An 18,529-nucleotide genomic window follows, 5' to 3' on the forward strand; every position below is an offset into this window, starting at 1 on the left:
CAAGTCAGAGTGATAGCATTGCACGCCCGCTGCGCAGGAAGTGACTGCCCAAGGAGCAGGGTGATGAGGGTCTCCGTGTGGGTCCGTCTGGGCCCAGGTGCATGCTGTATGTCTAGGGGTGGGTTCTTGGGTTTCTGACAGCACAGAGGTGGCCTGAACCCCTTTGTTTTCCTTTCCCAGGAGGGACAGGAGAAGGCGACATCACATGTCGGTGTGGGAGCAGCGTACCAGTCAGCTCCGCAGGCACATGCAGATGTCCAGCCAGGAGGGCCTTAACAAGGATGCCCCTCCCTTGATCAACCCTCATGCCAGCATATTCAGGAGGAAAATGCCTGGGGAAAATGTAACCCTGGAGAAGAGTGAAGAGGATCATGGAGGCAGTGCAGAGCACCCGCAGGCGGAATGCCTGGACCAACCCATTGCAGGCACCAACTCATGCCCAAGCACCAAAGAAGACCAGAAAAGCCCATCCCCTCGAGCCAAGAGAGACAGGGAACAATGGCATCAGAAATCATGCCATGGGAACTGTGATCTGACTGAGCAGGAGGGGGGAGGGAGAGGAGGCGGAGGGGGAGGCGCAGGGATCGAAGACCGAGCACGGTTGAGGCAGAGCCAGAGGCGCAGCCGGCACCGGAGAGTGCGAACTGAGGGGAAGGAGCCGGCTGGGGCCCTGGAGAGCAGGTCAGCCAGCCAAGAGGCCGGCCTGGAGGAAGCCAATCCCACGGAAGGAGAGCAGGCCAGAAATGAAGGGGGGAAGGAGGACACGAATCAGGAGGAGCCACTGGCGGGCGAGGAGCTGAACAGGTAAAGGGCGCACCATCCCTGATGGCTATGATCCGCGGCTCCTTCTTGTGGAGAGATGGCAAGCCTGGCGCCTGGGGGTGAGAGGGCAGTGTGGGTGGGCCGATCTCTCGATGGTTCTGCATCTCCAGGCATGAGCCCTTCCTTTCATCTGTCATCCAGCCTTGGGCAGCCTCTAGTCCATTTTTGCTTTGCTTCTCTTTCCCCACCCAGTCTGTCCTGAGGAGCCAGTCTGTTCCTTGACCCTGGTCAATAGCGCCCTCCCCAAGACAGGAAGCGGTGCTCAGAACAATGCTACAGACAGTGCCCCAGTAATCACCCGAGGTGCAGTAGTAAACTTTCTGTAAGCCGTCATTTAGAATACCATCATCTGCTGGCTTTTAAAAAAGGCACTGATTTGGTCTGTAATCCTCATTTCTCCAGGGTCTGGGAAGTCTCCCTGTCTCCTCCCAAGGTGATAAAGCTCTGACCAGGTCTGTGTCTAGTTTCTGGCATAAGAGAAATGTTTTCAGATTGGGATCAGGGACAGCAAATCTCGTGGCTCCTGATTTAATTGGGACCCTTCCCCCCATCTCCCTACAAGGTCCAACATGAAATGTAATGTTTGTGTTATGGCTGCTATGCCCAATCCATTAAATCTAATTGAATACAACAGCCTATTCAGATGTTCCCACCTATGCTCTCCAGGGCCTCCTGGATATCCCTCAGGGAGATAGTTTCTCTCCTCATCCTCGAGACTGGAGATCAGCAAAGGCAGGAAAGGATCTGCTGGTCCCTCCCAGCCCCCCAGCAGCTTGTTGCAATCCCAGCTGTTCTGGTCTTCTCTGCTGGCATGGGGTTTCAGGGACACAGGGCAGTCCTTGCCTTAAGAAAGAGGAGACTCCAGCAGTAGGACGTTAAAGAACTTGAAGAGCAGTGGTGGATGAAAAACGCTATAGAATTGTTGTTGTTATTTCTGCCTTCATCAACTGGTGTCACTGTAGCCAGAGGAACTTGCTGAGAAAAGTTGAATGCACACAAGAGACAAATCCAACAGCTGCCAATAAATATGAATATAAAAATAATATAATAGTCATTATTTCCAGGAGTGCCTCAGATCCCCCTTTACTGACGAAATACTGGGAAATCCATTTTAACCAGCCATGCAAGGGACCAATGAAAACTTGGTTACTTAGCAGAGGCTGATCTTTAACCAAAGAATATTGCACAGAAAACTTTTGGAATACATTAAAAGGGTTGCTTAAGACAGGGGTTTGCTTTTTGGAGGTCGGGCACTGTATCCAGTGTTCACTGTATTCCAGCTGAAGCCTTTCTAACGTTGCAAAAACAATCATTCCAAAAGCACACATGGTTTCATTTCTCTCTCTCTTTCTCCCCGTTTTATCTTTACTTCCCAACCTCCATTTCTCTCTCTTTATTCTCTCCTTTCTGTCTTCTCCATTTCCTCCCCATTTGCTTTCCCTACTCCCCTCTGTCATCTTCACTTCTGTTGTCCCCACATCCCACCTCTTCCCACCCCATCCCATCTGTCCTTCTCTTTCCCCTTGCCTTCCTCCTTTCTTCCTGTAGAACCAATGAAATCCCAGCCGGTGATGCTGCCTTTGCTGGGGCTATGCAGGAAATGAGCCCCCTCAAAGTCCCCCATGAGCTCAACGAGGAGAAGAACACTAGCTTGACAGAGCAGGACTGCAGCGGCCTGGACACCAGTGACCAAGCCCTGCTGGGCAGCTTGCAGATGGAGATGAGCAGAGCCGTCAGCAGGAGCGAACCCGAGCTGTCCTCCGTCACGGCCAACACGGAGAAAGCCACTGAGAGCACCACCATCATGATTGATGTCCAAGACTCCACTGTGGTACAGAGTGAGGACCTGTCTCTTTTGCTGTTTGCCTCTCTCTGATCTGCCTTCCTTCACAGTGGCCCCAGAGGGCTGCTGGGAACACTGTGGATTCCCCAGAGGATCCTCCAGCATTCATGCAGCCCCAGCACTGTCAACCCTCCATCCCCATCCCATCGTCCCTCAGACCCTGAATTCATAGCCAAGGCCCCGTGTCCTGTGTGGCAAGTTGGACCTAAGTCCCGAAAGATGCTCTGGATGGGCTTAGATGACTCTAGCGCCCCCACTGTTGCTACCACATGTGGAAAGCCAACGCCAGGGTTTTTCTGTGGCTGGGTGGTTACCAGGCTGCCTCACAGAATAACGGCACTTGCAGCTCTGATTTGCCATGTTCACATGCCATGTTCACATCCATTGCTTTGTGGTTAGGCCACGTCTCCACTGAGGATCTCAGCCATTAGTAGCCAGGGCCCAGTACAGGGGCACTAACACACCTCCCTAGTATAGACAGCCAAAAACACTTTAAACTGTCATTTGATCTGGGGCAGTTTATTCCTGCTTGAACCCCGTCAAAAGACTCAAACCTGTTCTCTCCCTTCCCCTGCCCTGCTGACCAGCTGTATGCTCCCACCCTGCCTCCCTCACCAAGTATGTCTGCACTGGAGCTGGGAGGTGACTGCTCCTGCTCGAGGAGATGTACCCGCACTAGCGCCCATTGAGTTAGTGCGCTAGAAGAGAAGCGCAGCTGGGAGTGGCCTGAATGGCGGAACGGGGCTAGTCAACCCAAGTACATAGCTAGTGTCTTGGACAGGATCATCTGTCCTGCTGCTTGGGTCACCACTGCGCTTCTGTTTTTAGCGTGCTAGCTGGCTCAGCGCTAGTCTGCGTATGTCTCCTGGAGCATAGACATACCCACATCTCGTCACCTGAGCTTCACTCCACACCTGCCCTTCATACCGTCTCCCATGCTCCGTCCCTCTCACCCCTTTCCCTTTTCTTGCCAGTTAGCTGATTCCCCTCCTAATGAAACACACCACCCCTAAAAAAAATTATGGAACTAACATGACACTTGCTACCATCCCATTGTTCACTCTGCTTGTATGTTAGAGCCCTTCTCCCACCCTGGGTCTGATCTAGTTCAACTGCTAGCTATTCCTGGTGGGGCTGTCTACCACTCTATGTTTGTACAGTGCCTAGCACAGCAGTGGGTAAACTACGGCCCATGGGCTGGATCCGGCCTGCCAGCTGGTTTAATCCAGCCCTCAAGCTCCCGCTGGGGAGTGGGGTCTGGGGCTTGCCCCACTCCGGCGCTCCACACGCTGCCCCTGCCCCAAGCGCTGCCCCTGCATCTCCCATTGGCTGCAGCCAATGGGAGCTGAAGGGGCGGTGCCTGCAGATGGGGCCGTGTGCAGAGCCACCTGGCCGCACCTTTGCGTAGGAATTGGAGAATGGACATGCCACTGCTTCCAGGAGCTGCTTGAGGTAAGCACCGCCCAGAGCCTGCACCCCTGAGCCTCCTGCCGTGCTCCAACCCCCTGCCCCAGCCCTGATCCCCCTCCCACCCTCCAAACCTCTCAATCCCAGCCTGGAGCACCCTCCTGCACCCCAAACCCTTCATCCCCAGCCCCACCCCAGAGCCCACACCCCCAGCGGGAGCCCTCACTTCCCCCATGCCCCAACCCCCTGCCCCAACCCTGATCCCCCTCTCACCCTCTGAACCCCTTGGTCCCAGCCCAGAGCACTCTACTGCATCCCAAACCACTCATCCCCAGCCCCACCCCAGAGCCCACATCCCCAGCCGGAGCCCTCCCCCCTCCCCCATGCCCCAGCCCGGAGCCCCCTCCCACAGCCTGAACTCATTTCTGGCCCCACCCCGGATCCTGCACACCCAGCCAGAGTCCTCATCCCTTTCCACACCCCAATCCCAATTTTCTGAGCATTCACGGCCTGCCATACAATTTCTATTCCCAGACGTGGCCCTCACACCAAAAAGTTTACCCACCCCTAGCCTAGCACAATGGGGCCTCAGGCACCGCTGTAATAGACACAACTAAGCAAACGAAGAAAAGCGGCATTGGAGTGAAACACGATTTTTCCTTTCTACATGAGGGGTTTGCATTAGTACAGCTACCCTGGAGGTTGTAACTGGGGCAGATCCCCAGGGTGGGCAAGGACTTCTTTCCACTAACTACGGAAATGTAGGAGGAGTCTCTCAGCCATGCTTTGAGCCCACAGGGAAACTCCCCCCGCAAGAGCTGTGCTAGAATAAAAGCCAGGCCTGTGCCACGGGGGCAGAACAGCCTGATGCATATTGCTCAGGACAAACCCTCCAGCAAAACATAGCATCTCCCCTTTGGGCATGTGCTGTGCTCAAATGTGTAACTCGGCCCCTGATTCTGCCCTTGACTCCTGCACTGTGCGGTCGTGGCTTACTGTACAGGGGTTGTTAGTTGCCCACTTTCTCTTGTGCTGTGCCTTGTCTTTTTCTCCCTCTCCATTTCTCCTTCCTACTGTCTCTTTCATTCCCTCCCCTCTTTCCCATCATCTTCACTCATATGACTTCTTTCCCCTTCTCTTTTTCCTTTTCTCTCCTTTCCCCTTTCTCATCTCCATCCTGTCTCCTTCTCCCTACTCCCTCATTCCCTGTCTCCCTCCCCCTCTCCCTCCTCCCCTTCCGTCTCCTTCCCTATTGCCAAGGCCTATGCGAAACACTAAATTAAACTTTATGTACAATGAACCCATCCCACTCTGATTGTCTGTCAATCAAACCCTAAAAACAAGAGGAACATTTCCCCTCACCTTCAAGGTGAGAGATTTTAAATTGGGTTATTAATTAAACATCACCACAAAAATGTGCCTCATTAGAGCCCCTTGTCTCTGTTTCTGCTTGACAGTCTGTGTCTGTCCTTTCCTTTTCATCTGTCTCTCGCTAACAGCAGAACTTGGATGTGGGAATGTAAAACAGCAATCTTGCCATTCACAGTCCCTCTCGCTGTGGAGAAATGATATTCTTAGGTGGCTGAGTAGTGTGCATCATTCTTTTTGTTGTTGCACTCACAAGGCAGCAGCCAGAGCAATCACTGAGGAGCGTGAAGTTTTACAGCAGCCTCGGTGTGCAATACTCTCTTGAAAGTGCTCATGCAAGGGAGCTAATTTTGGGAATGACAGTGTATTCCAGGCAGGGAAGCCATCAACCAGTTGCCAGTTCCTTGTGGATAACCCATCACTAGGCTCTTCAGTCAAAGCTCATAGTAGCTGTTGATATGGTCAGCCCATCTCCCGGGAAAATGTCCTGTACTTTCATCCAGGGTAAATGTCCCATGCAGCTGTTAACCTGCTGGGTCAGTAAAAGGACTGATTTCTTTGCAGTTAGCAACAAGACGGATGGAGAAGCCAGCCCCTTAAAGGAGGCAGAGACAAAAGAGGATGAGGAGAAAGAGAAGAAGAAACGGAAGAAGGAGAAAAGCTCAGAGACGGGCAAAGCGATGGTGCCTCATAGCTCCATGTTTATCTTCAGCACGACAAACCCGTGAGATATTCTTTGGTCTTTGTACTGGAATAGCTGAGCCCTGGAGAAGGGAAGGATCTGATGGGGCAGGGCCTTGTAGGTTTCAGCCAGCTGGGTCTCTGGAGGAGCTGGGGAAGCCTGAGCCAACATCGGGGCCTCCTACTTGTACTCCACCAACTTCCTGTATTTGCTGCTGCTTTCTCAGCTCCAGGGGGGCAGGAGCAATACTGGCCCAGGCTTCCCCACCCACCTGCTCAGCTACCGCAGCACCCCCAGATGCCCAGCTGGCTTCAGCAACACAACAGGGCTGGGAGATGCATGAGCAGCCTGATACTTGCTCCCCTGAAGCCATACAGGGGTAGAGCTCAGCTCCTACAGGTGCATGGACTCCTTGTGACTCCAGCTGCCCAGCTCCTACAAAGCCTGGCTCCATTCCATTCGTTCGCCATTCAGCCCCTTTGGGCATGTGCATTGTGATCTTTAATTACATTTTCATTGACAGTTTTTTCCCCACAAGATCCCTGCCTGATTCAATGCACAAGGGGCCAAAGTAAGGTTGCACAGGCAACTACAAATCTGACGTTTCCTAATTCTGAGTGCAACCGAACCAACAACCGTTTAAGGCATTTTTTTGTGTAGCCTTGTCTAAGGCCTGGGTAACGTAGATGCACAGCTAGTGATTGCTCTGAACTATATCTCCTGCAGAGTGCGAAGGGCCTGCCATTACATCGTGAACCTGCGCTACTTCGAGATGTGCATCCTCCTGGTGATTGCCGCGAGCAGCATTGCCCTGGCAGCAGAGGACCCTGTCCTGACCAACTCAGACAGGAATAAAGTAATTGTGCACTTTCTTACTGATCTCCCCACCCCCTCCTGCCCAGTACATCAGCTGTGCATAGACCAAAGTGGGGAGAGGAGGAAGAACAATTGTACTTGCTTTAACTTGTCTTGCTTCTTTGCAGAGTGGTAGCAAATGGCATGCTGGGATATATTCTCCAGCATCCTCTTTGCTACATGTGTCCATCCACATGACACCCTCGATCCTGCCTCAGCATCAAGTACAGAACTACAAACCCTCAGAGCAACCAGATGCTCACCTATCTTTTCCAAACCCTGGCATTCTTTAATGTGCAGTTAGCAAGAGGGAGATCTGAAGTCTAGGAATATGTGTGGGGGCCCCAGAGTCAGCTGGGAGGGAAAGATACATCTGGGTACCAAGGGTCAGGAAGGGTGTGTGTTTGATCGGAGAGGATATGGTGTCAGGCCAGAGAAGGAAATAGGGTGGTTGAAGCAGGTTGGTGGTACTTGTCCAATGTGATGGATAGGTGAACTGAGACTGCCCAAGAGGTGGGGTTTTATATAGCGAGATAATGAACGCGTGAGCGTTATCCCATTGTGAAATCCTGGGAGAGACAAAGCACCTGTAGTTTTCCCCATGACATAGCAAGGTAAGGTTGGTGCTATACCTTTGCCTGTAACTGACCTCGCCTAGTGTATCTCATAAAAGTGCAGAACCTGGCCTCCAATAGGAAGCACAGTGAGATAGCTAGTGCACATGACTTTCCCGCAGTAAACTGCACCTTTTCTTAGCAGTGAAGACATAACCTGAGTTAGGCTGGGGGATGTCAAGGTTAAAGGAAAGGAGACTGAATGAGGAGGCATGCAGCAAGATGGTCACAGGAACAGCATGAGCAAAGGCCGGTGGTTTGACAGGGCTCACAAGAAAAAGAGGGAGCAGGACAGAGACGGCCATTGCTGTGATGTGGGTCTCATCTTATCACATCACATCACCCAGCAGGAGTGAGGCTAGGAAAAAGGTTTTGTGTTGTTTTGTCCAAGGAAAATTGAATCTGGGGCTCAGTTGTCGAATGAGAAATCACAGATTGTTCCAGTGTTATTGTAGTCGTTACTTTGTCGCAATGTAATGGGTGTGTTACATCCGTCAGTCCCTGGAGGACAAGCTGTTGATCAGATCTCACCTGCACTTAAGCAGCCTGGGTGCATTGACAGACTGAGCAGGGGATGAAAGCACAGACCAGCCTCTGTTACTTGGTAAGCCGCTTAGAATGGCCATCATGCCTAGAAGGGCCCTTCTACGAGAGCCTACCTGAAACCAGCCGTTTGTGCTGCATGGGGCAGAACCAGAGTTGGAATTTAGCAAGCTGGGATGGCAAATCCTTATTTGTTTCTGTTGTTGGTGACAGAGACTGCACAAGGAAATTGAGTCAGGAAGCTGGCATTAGCGAGCCTCAGCTCAGGTGGGCCGGTCAGTCACTGCCCCCAGGATACCATGTCACAGTAGTCAAATCGTCCCCTTTCTACTGATGTTCATGCAGGCAGAAATTCATCCCTGTGCAGAGTGGCAGCCCAAAGGTTGTGCAGGATCTAAGTCGTCTTTGGGGGGCCTCAGCTGGATGTAAGACGACGCACGCCTGGTGCTGGCCCAGCACAGCAGTGAATTTCACCCCCAGCTAGCAGAGTGGCGGAGATCGCTGCCCCTTTAACAGGAGAAGGGACGGTCTGCAGAAGACTCCATGGCAGAGAGGAGGAAGGAGTCTGAAGTCAGTGCAGCAGCGGGAGCAGCAGGGAGCCATGGAGCAGGCAGTGAGGGAAGATAAATGGGAGGCAGAGTGAAGTGGGGGAGCAGAGCAGGGTCAGAAGGGAATGGAAGCAGGGAAGCGGAAGGATGAGCGTGCCTCCAGTTATTTCTCACTGCGCTGCATGGACAGGGAGGATTTGAATTCCTGTCACACTGGTCTGAGTTAAAAATCAAACCAGCGTTTGCTACTGCACAGGCCGCTGAAAATCCTCCTCAGCTGCCCCCAGCACTGAATGATTTCTAGACCCAGTGGCCATGATTGGTTAGCTCTGGCGGGGTACATTAGCTGGAGGGGAGGTGACAATGCTAGTGGAGCAGAGGGCTTTACCTAAGTAGGGGTGGGAATTGGGTGTCCCAGCCACAAGTCTCTGCAGAGAGGCCTTCAGCTCCTCCTGGCTGAGACACAAAGGCACCCAAGATTTTATAGCATAGGTAGTGGCTTGATGAATGGCCAGGAAGTTTTCATGGGATACCTGGATTAAGTTTCTGGCGGTGCCATGCTCCCGGGTAATAGGCTCTTTCCTAGCTTGGCTCCAGGACAAGAACGTAAGCCCTGCTTTTGATCTTCAGCGGTGGAGGAGTTAGTGTGGGTCCATAGGAGGGTGCACGAGTGAGCACCAGCGTGCAGCCCTGGGCGCGTGAGTGCTGTACAGCTGCCAGCTGCGGGGGTGTTCCTCCCAAACACCCACTGCCTCTGCTCTGTCTTCGCAGGTCCTGAGGTATTTTGACTACGTTTTCACGGGTGTCTTCACCTTTGAGATGATTATAAAGGTAAGAGAATCACTCGGAGGAGCTCCCGAAAGCCAGTGTAGTGTGCTGGAGAGGGGAGCGGGAGGACGGGTGTGCATTGCTTTCCCAACAGGGCCCCCTTAAATTGCAGCTGTTTCCTTAGGGCTGCCATCTGCTGGCTAGCAAAGAGGCTGTCAGGGCTGTCCCACGGGCCGCTGCTCTACCAGCACAAAATTCTGCACAACATATTTGGTCAGAAGAAAGTAAATGAGGGTGTCACAGCTGATGTCACTTTAACCCCTGGAGCTGCCCAGATCCATTGCTATGCCTTGCCCTATCACTGCCTGGCGTGCTGAACTGCAGGCTGTGCAGCACCGTTGAAGATGAGGGTACTCCAGGCAGCAGAGCTTAGCCCTGAACTATCTCTCCCTTAGTGCCGAGTGAGCCTGGAAAGGTCAGGCGGAGTGGGGGAGAGAAGGGCGGCTGTTGGCACAATCTCAATTTACTGTGACTTCCTTGTGGGTGGAAATTGTCTGAGCATTGCTGCGAGCAGAATGTGAAATCACAGCTTGGGGTTAGTTCTGTCTTAAATTTGGATTAAAAAACAATGTTTATGGAACCTCCTGCACATCCTGACCTGATTGCATCCCAACAAGACAGGGGCAGCAGAGTCCAAGGGCTGGTCAACCACGACGCTCCCTGAAGTCAATGGAGCCAGTGGGGCACTCAGCAACCCTGCAAATCAGGCCCCTTGTGGGGTGGTTTTTACTTGATGATGCTACGTGAGGTATTTACTGCCTGTGTTTTCATCCCTTCCCTGCAGATGATAGACCAGGGCTTGATCCTGCAGGACGGCTCTTATTTCCGAGACCTCTGGAATATCCTGGATTTCATCGTGGTAGTTGGGGCACTGGTGGCTTTCGCCTTGGCGTAAGTAGCTGTCTCCCATTTTACCCTGCTTTCCCAGGGTGGTGTGTCGAGCCGCTCTCAGCAGGGCGAGCTTAGGATGGCAGCGAGAGCCAGCTAGGTTTCTCTTGTGAATCCATTCCTTCTTCGGTCTCCTTCACTTTCTGAATACCTCCCATTCCTTTGGCAGTCCACAGTCACACTGCAGAGACAGAGTCCTACCAGGTTGGCCTGGCCGCCCAGCAACGCAGCTGCTGGCTTCTCCCTGTCGGCGTTGGTGGGGATGTCAGCCAGGGACATCAGCCTCCGACATGGAAGAAAGGAGGAGACAGAGGGGGGAAGAAGGAAGGAGAGCAGGGGTGGCAGAGATGGAGTTAGGCATCTGCTAATTATACCTAGGGTGGACGGAGGTGACACAAGTACGGTGTGAGGCAGAGCTGGTACTGGCAAACAAACACTTATTCCCATGCAGTGATGACATCCGCTGGCCAGTTCCCATCACACGCCTCCTGGTGGAGGGGAGGGCATTTCCCTCAGGATATGCTACAGGCCTGTACTCCTCATTAAAAATAGCAGCACAACTGGCTGTTTTAACCCCTCTGTCCTCTGTTCCACCAGCTGCATTATCAGGGACATCCTGGGAGCGGTACATTAGCCAGCAGGGACAGGCCAGTCCCAAGGGGCAAAAAATGCTGCAGTTCCTTAGCTTCGCCTTGATCGGCATTCTCCATTTTGAGGCGCAGGCTTGTGGCATGCAGTTTCTCAATCTCAGAGGGGTATGGTGTGAGGACTGGCTTGCCATTTCAAAGCCATTCGAAGCAGGAGAGATGTTTTGCACTTAGCACACAGGACGGGTGGGGAAGAACCTGACATGCTGACCTTCCTGAAAGCTCAAAGCCAAGTGGTTTCAACCTAGACTGCTACCAAGGCGATGGCACTACAACACCAGGATGGCACTGGCCCGCTTATTCTGTGCACTGTGATGGGGACAGAGAAAAGGAGCATATCTGCTCCTCATGCTGACCTCATCGGGGCCTCACCCCAGTCAGTGAGGATCTGCCTTTTTTCCTTCTGTTTCCAAGGGAGATATTGGGGGGTGGAATTAATTTCTGCCGGTTTGCCCAGCCCCCTCCCTCCCATTGAGTGAGTACATGCACAGGGGAGAAAGTAAAATTGAAAACTTACCGGTACGGGAGCCGGCTCCCCCCCCCAGCCCTGGAAGGGGTGGGGTTGGGGGGCCACCGCCCCCCATGGGCGGCCTGGAGGGGGGGGCAAAAGGGGGAGGGACGTTAAAGCGCTGCCGCGGCAGCGCTTTAATGTCGCTGCCCCTTTTGCACTCCTCCATCGGCGTCCCTGCTGCTAGGGACCTGGCAGGACCACTGACAGGGGGCACAAAAGCAGCAGCGACGTTAAAGCACTGCCTCAGCAGTGCTTTAAGCAGGGTACTTCCCTGAGAAGGGAAGGAGCGGAGAGCAGGGTCCTGTGTGCCAGCATGCTGTGAGTTTGTCATGTTGTTGTTCTTTCTTTGTGCCTTTGAAACGTGCGCTCGTGGCTTTAGTGCTGGTGGAAGGGGAGGGACTGACAGTCGTGGAGAGCGAAGCCCTCTGTTTGTCCACAGTTCAGGTACTGTGCAGGGGGCCTCAGGGGTCCTGAGGCCTGAGGTCACTTGATGGATTATGGGCCATAATCCATCACTCCCCTTTCTGTGTGTCACTTTTCCCGCTCCCCCCAGCACATACACCTGCTCATTCTCGCTCCCTCTCTCTCACTGGCTCATTCACTTGCTCTCTTGCTCTCTCTCTCACACTCTCTGGTCCTTTCAGTCACAGCTCTCTCTTCGTGAAGAGCCCTGGAGAATTCAGCTGGCTCTGCATCTGGCCAGGTTAGCTCATGCACTGGGGACCCAACCAGAAAGTGAAGTGGGGGAATGAGGTCAGCCCTCTGGACCTACCTGGTGCCATATCTTGGGGATTGAGCCAGGCTGCCAGGTGACTGAGCAGGTACTCTGCTAGGTGGGGATATGACTCTGACTCCTTGGATAGTCTTCAGGTGATTTAGAGTCAGCCATGCCACAGGAGCTGTCTACCAGCTGGGTAGAAAATACCGGTCTTCCTGCCTCCTGTCCAGGTTCTTTCTCTCTCTCTCGTGGAGATTGAACTCATCCCCATTTGAGCTACTGTTCTGGCTGTGGCTCCGCCCTTAAGGACAGCTGCTTGTACTGGGGATACCAGCAATGAAGGATAGGCTGCGCAGTTCAAGGGATAGGTAGTAGGGTAATGGAGCCTTTCACGTCTCGGTCGCCATTCAGATCCAGCCCAACTAGTAGTTACTGAAAGTTCTTACCATCTGCTGGCTGTTGGTGGCTTCTCAGTCCATTTCCCAGTGGACAAGTGTCTGCATCACAAAAACCACCACCACAATTAGCACTAACCAACCCCCTATTTTTCAGCCTCAACAGAAAGGACAACGATGGATTGAATGGCACGTGGTGACTACGCTGCTCTCACCCACAGTGGTGGTCCTTCTTGGTCAGTGTTGGGGCCCATCGGCAGTGCAATGTGGGGGAGCTTGCATTGTCACCGCGTGGGCTGTGCCTGTTCTGTGGATAAACAGAACTTCAGTCTGCAGAGCTGTCAGCCTGACACTGTCAACACCACATCCTCTCCCTCCCACCAACCCAGACAATGCCCAGGTTCTGTCCCCAGTGTTTTGCAGGCCCAGCTGGCTTCCTCAGTGACTGGCAACTGGCTCCTTTACAACTATGGCCATCTCTAAGAAGGGGAATCTATCTTTTGGCACTGGGGAGCAGCTGAATTCTCAATGGAAAGCACTCTGTCCATTGGTTTAGACACTCAAAACTCCAACACAGAGAAGGCCCACATGCCTTCATGTATGTTTGCAGCAAACATATATGTTGCCCTACATAGTAGTGCTAGATATATAGATCAGTAGCTGCTTACACCATGTACAAGAGCTCTTTATAATGTAAACCTGCAAATTTTCCCGCGGGCAGTTGTCTCCTGTTTTTGAGAAATGATCTGATGCTCATAACCTTGGGTAGGGAAAGAAGACAAGAATTGCCTCACCATAATGACGGCTGCTCCTTTGTGATTTCCAATTGGCTTTTACATTATAAAGCATTTATAAGAACACCTGTCTCTCCTTTGGATTGCCTGTCACCTCCTCAGCTTGGTGGGTGGAGCTTTTTCTCTGGCACTGGGCACTGCCAGGCATTGGCACATCTGCTGCCATCCTCTGTTCCTGCGGAGATGCAGAATGTTCACCAACTATAAATGTCCATAGCTGCCTGCCTTGCTCCATTGTGGTTTCAAGGGGAAGCGTCTTCTGGATTGCTCTTGAATTCACTTTTCTTTTCCCTGGATGATCTTCTTTGTACGGAATTTGGTTTTCACACAGGGGCTATGCACCCCTCTCCCTTGTCCACCTTTGCTTTTTGGGGGAGCAAAACAAAGGCACACAGCCTTGGACTTTCTGGGTATTTGCACATCTAGCTGGGTTACTGCCATGCCATTTGTGAAGGAGGGGCTGTTTTATGGCCTTGCTGTATATTTGTGGCGACCCATAACACCAAGTCTCCGAGTGATGTCAGTCTATTATGTTTGTTATCAATCTCAATGTGGTAAAGTCCTGAAATCGGGAGACTTGAGCTTAGTGAGTCACAGATGGAACGCTGGATCCAGGTGTGGGGGGAGGCGGGGAGTGGAGATTGTCATGTATAGAATATCCTTACAAAGGTATGTCATCACCTTCAGCATTTCTCATGGGAAGAAACGCTAGAACACTCACGGAGTATTTGAATGTTCTGTAAATTTGTGCAAGCTTTGATACTTCTCTTCATTCAAGGAGGTTTGCCCCAGGACGCTCCCCTATGATTGTGGAATCAGCAACATGTATCTGCTGCAATCCAATGGGCACAAGGCCAGAATTTGGAAGAATGGGTTCTCTAGATACACAGCATTCAGTCTATTGTTTGATGGCACACTGTTGTCACAAAACAGCCATGCAATCCTGTGTGTTCTTGTGAGGTTTCCAGAGAAATAACCACAGCCCGGTTGTTATTAAAAACTAATCCAGACAAACCCAGATCTGTAAAGCCACAAATCCATAGATCACCTGCTACTTCACCATGTCACCTAAAACTCTGGTATGCCATCAAAGAGAGCAGCCAGCTTAACTCCTCTTACTAAAACTCTGCCTGGAGAGCTAATGTATCTAACTAAATGCAGCCTACATAACCCCCCCAACATACCTACAAAGGGCTCTATTTAATAAATAATAAATAAGTAAAGACCAATTTTCGAACCAACGGGAGAAGCCTGGCGCAACAGCAGTTGCAGAGAGACCACAGCTCCAGTGAATCCCCACAGTCAAGCCTTTAGCTTTGGAGGCTATATATATAAAATAACTAAGCTAAAGGTTTGACTGTGAGGATTCACTGGAGCTGTGGTCTCTCTGGAACTGCTATCCCCTTCAGGGACTAGACTGGGATGACCACCACATTCATTCCACGTTCTGTCTATTTTATTCAGATAGGAGAGGGGTAGGGCTTGTGCCCATTGTGTCATCCAGAATACCTCGCTCCTCTGGCTTCTCTTGTATTAGTGACCACACCCCAGCTACAAATCAACTTCCTCTTCTCATCTGAATTTAGAGTATGTTAATCAGGATCAAGAGAGGTGGGTGGCTCCAGGTGACATGTAGATTAGTCATTCCTGATTTTCCATGGAGAAGAGATTAATGTCTGGAATTGTGGTTCCTGGTAAAGGGAATCTTCTTAGTGGTACAGTGGATATACAGATTGCCTTTTAAATTCAGGTTGGGTTGGGTTGGGAGGAGGGGGAGAAGCAAAAAAAAGGCCTTGTAGTGCTGAAATGTGTAGAATATCAGAATGCCAAGGCTGTGAGACAGACTTGTGATTCCACTCTAATGCAAATCTCGTTCCCTGTATCCTTGGCTCTCTCTCTTGGATTTTCTTATCTTCTCTGTTTTCTCCCCACCTGTTGTTTGTTTTTGTTTTGTGGCTGCCTGACTGGATCACCCACAGGAATACATTGGGGTAATTATACTGTTTGATTCTTTTGGGGGTTACGGGCCAGGGAAAATGGGCTTTTGGGGAAGGTGGTTTGTCTGACTGTGTAACTGAAGTTTTCTTATCCCATATGACTTCCTGCCTGCATTTGTCCTTTCCACCTTGCAAAGTCATCAGCACTTCATGGAGGTAAAGGTGGTAAAGGAGGTAAAGGTGGAGAGAATTTGAGTGGGGTGGGGATATCAAAATCATGTGGGTGCACACATCAGAACATTGTAAAGAATGCAAGTTCTGTGCCCCATACTCAATCCTTCCAGCTGTGACTATCTGGGCCCAATGAACTGGGCCTCAGATGGAACATCACCAGGTGTATATGGGAGATTCTCACAAGGAGAGAGAGAGAGGGGTTTGTATTCCAAGATAGAAGAACACACAGCAGTCTCTCTCTCTCTCGCTCTGTGTTGGAAATAAACACACAGTGGAGATCGGTGAAGAGTACCATGTCCATGGTACAATAGGAAGCCATGGTTATATGCCCTGTTCTTTTTTCATAAAGCAATAGCAGATGCTACCCCAATCAGAGGGATCAATTGGCTGAGTTTTCCAAACCTTGCATTCTGCTGTTTGGACTATTCCATGTTCAAGTGGTAGAAGGTGGAGCGAATTATCATCTTCAGCTGGGTGGCATAGATGAGCACAGCTCCAAGATCAGGTCCTGTATGTTTAATTTTGGACCCCAAAATGAAAAGAAACCTGAAGATCTTCTCCAAAAAACATTTGAGTTCCTTTCCTTTGGAAAAAGTGATTGATAACATTATTCCCAGGGGCCACTTTAATAGCTAGTCAAAATGCTTGTGAGCCAGCCAGTGACTTTCCTAGAAGTATTCTCTGGGGACCATGTGATAATAGAGTGTCTTGTGGAAGAGACCCCCGTGTTCTCACTAGGGTAACCAGATGTCCCATTTTATAGGGACAGGCCTGATTTTTTGAGCTTTTTCTTACATAGGCACCTATTATCCCCCACCCTCTGTCCCGATTTTTCACACTTGCTATCTGGTCACCCCAGTTCTCACTGAAGACATAGCACTGTTCAGTAATGGGTGTTCGTGTTAGAGTAGTGTGACACACAGGGGCGGCTCTAGCTTTTTTGCTGCCCAAGCACGGCAGGCAGGCTGCCTTTGGCGGGCGGACTGCCTGCGGGAGGTCCCCGGTCCTGCGGCTTCGGTGTACCCATCGCCAAATTGCTGCTGAATCCGTGGGACCGGCGGACCTCCCGCAAGCATGCCGCCAAAGGCAGCCTGACTGCTGCCCTTGCAGGGACTGGCAGGGCGCCCCCCGCGGCTTGCTGCCCCAGGCACCCGCTTGGAGCGCTGGTGCGTGGAGCCGCCGCTGGTGACACATAATGGTTTTAATTCCATTGGCCCTTTTAAAGGGTCGCTGTGTGTATGTGCACCCCTTGTGTTTTAGACACATGAGACAACTCTGCATGAAATTACTGAGTCTTGCCAATGACCAGGTTAAAACTCTACATACTTTTCACCAGGCACCATAAATCCCTCTCCCTCTCTGGCAGCCCCTTTCCTTGGTCTCAGCAGGGACAGAGGGAGAAGATCCCTGACATCCCTTAACTCTCCCACACCTCAGGCGAGGATCACAAGCCCCCAGACCTGGGCTTTCCACCTACACTTTGCCATCTCCTGTGTAAATCTTGTGGCTAGCTAGCTCCCTCTTCTCCCACTGACTTTTCAGGGATGGCTGTATGACCTGTCCTCCTCCCCATTCTGCTTCAGAGAGAGGAACAAGTCAAACACTTTTCCTTTCCCACTCCTTGCAAATCCTTAGCAGGTAAATTCAGGAAATAGGTGCTTTGCCCTGTTCTCTTCCATCCTGCAGCAATAGGAATGAGAAATGATCCTCCGGTCCCCCTTATGCTGCTTCACACTGCCCTTTACCTTGGTCTGGGGCTGAGACCCCCAAGGTGCACTCGGCTATTGGCGTTTCAGTCCCAGAGTAAAGCAAAGGGTGGTGCACAGCAATAGGGTCTGAGGACCATTTTCTGGTCTCACTGTGAGATGTCTGTCTTACTGAGCATTTGGCCAGAGCTGACTTGTCTTGCCATTGCTCCACCTCCCTGAAGAAGGAGGGTTAGGGGCAGGATCTGACCGCTGCCCTGAAAAGCTCCTGAGTGCCACCAAGGTTTCCCCACTCCTCCCCCCAGCAGATACCAAAAGATCAGGAGGAAGCCTGTTCGGAGATGGTGACCCAGGACCTGCCAAGCCAAAAGAAACCTGAGACAAGGCAAAATCTTCCTGGTTTCACATTTTGGGCATAACCCTAAATTCCCCAAGCTTTGTTGAAACCCCTTGTGAACTCTTGGTTTCATTAGAAAAAGCTCACACAGTCCTAGTGTCACATGTCAGCCACTGACAGCTAGATGTTCCCTCCCAATTCCTTTCACAGCATATTCCTTGTGAGAACATCTCAGCGGGGGGCCCTCGTGCTGCTGGGCTGAGAAAATGGGCTGCAATTTGCCTTCCAAATAAAAAATAGTCTGTCTCCCAAAGGCTTTAAAAAAATAGGAGGTGAAAATTGCACAGGCAGCACCACAGGCCAGGAGAGTCTGATAAGTGCTTCTGCGAGAGGTCTCGATGTGTTGAAACATCTCCCACAGAGTAACGGTGCCAAAGCATGAAGTGGGTTAATTCCAATGTTTGTGCAATCGCGTTAAATGTGGTGTTTGTGGAGTTGTACTGTTGTTAAGGAGTTTTAATTAGTGTTTTTCTTTGCATCTGTTTATGGTTAGGTCTGTTATTGTGCTTTCTATTGTATTAACCCTTACAAAAGGAGCCGTGCAATTAGAAGTACCCTTTGTCGTAAGTCTCCTTCTAGAGGTTTTCAAGTACAGCAGATGGATGCAAAATGTACTGAAAGCCTTGTCTATTTTACTAATACAAAATAAGTTTCTGATTATTCTCAGATCAGAATATTGGTAGCTACCCACCTAGGTTTTTGGGTTCGGATTTTTTTTTAAATCACAGTTTAAATCAGGGTTTTAACAACATTTCCCTTGAGAAAAATCTGTTTTTTTCCTTATAACCAGAG

General features: G+C 51.1%; 1 protein-coding gene across 1 annotated transcript in view; it reads left to right on the plus strand.

Moving 5' to 3' along the window:
• CACNA1E (calcium voltage-gated channel subunit alpha1 E) overlaps positions 1-18,529 on the plus strand; it is a 210,016-nt gene that overhangs the window by 148,100 nt on the left and 43,387 nt on the right. Inside the window, exons 18-24 of the mRNA XM_034779013.1 lie at positions 181-804; positions 2,371-2,660; positions 6,005-6,164; positions 6,849-6,978; positions 9,454-9,513; positions 10,295-10,401; positions 15,443-15,454. Of these exons, the coding sequence (XP_034634904.1) occupies positions 181-804; positions 2,371-2,660; positions 6,005-6,164; positions 6,849-6,978; positions 9,454-9,513; positions 10,295-10,401; positions 15,443-15,454 (1,383 nt within the window). The remainder of the gene's footprint in view (positions 1-180; positions 805-2,370; positions 2,661-6,004; positions 6,165-6,848; positions 6,979-9,453; positions 9,514-10,294; positions 10,402-15,442; positions 15,455-18,529) is intronic.

This window comes from Trachemys scripta, chromosome 8 (assembly GCF_013100865.1).
Source record: "Trachemys scripta elegans isolate TJP31775 chromosome 8, CAS_Tse_1.0, whole genome shotgun sequence".
NCBI classification, from domain to species: domain Eukaryota; kingdom Metazoa; phylum Chordata; order Testudines; family Emydidae; genus Trachemys; species Trachemys scripta.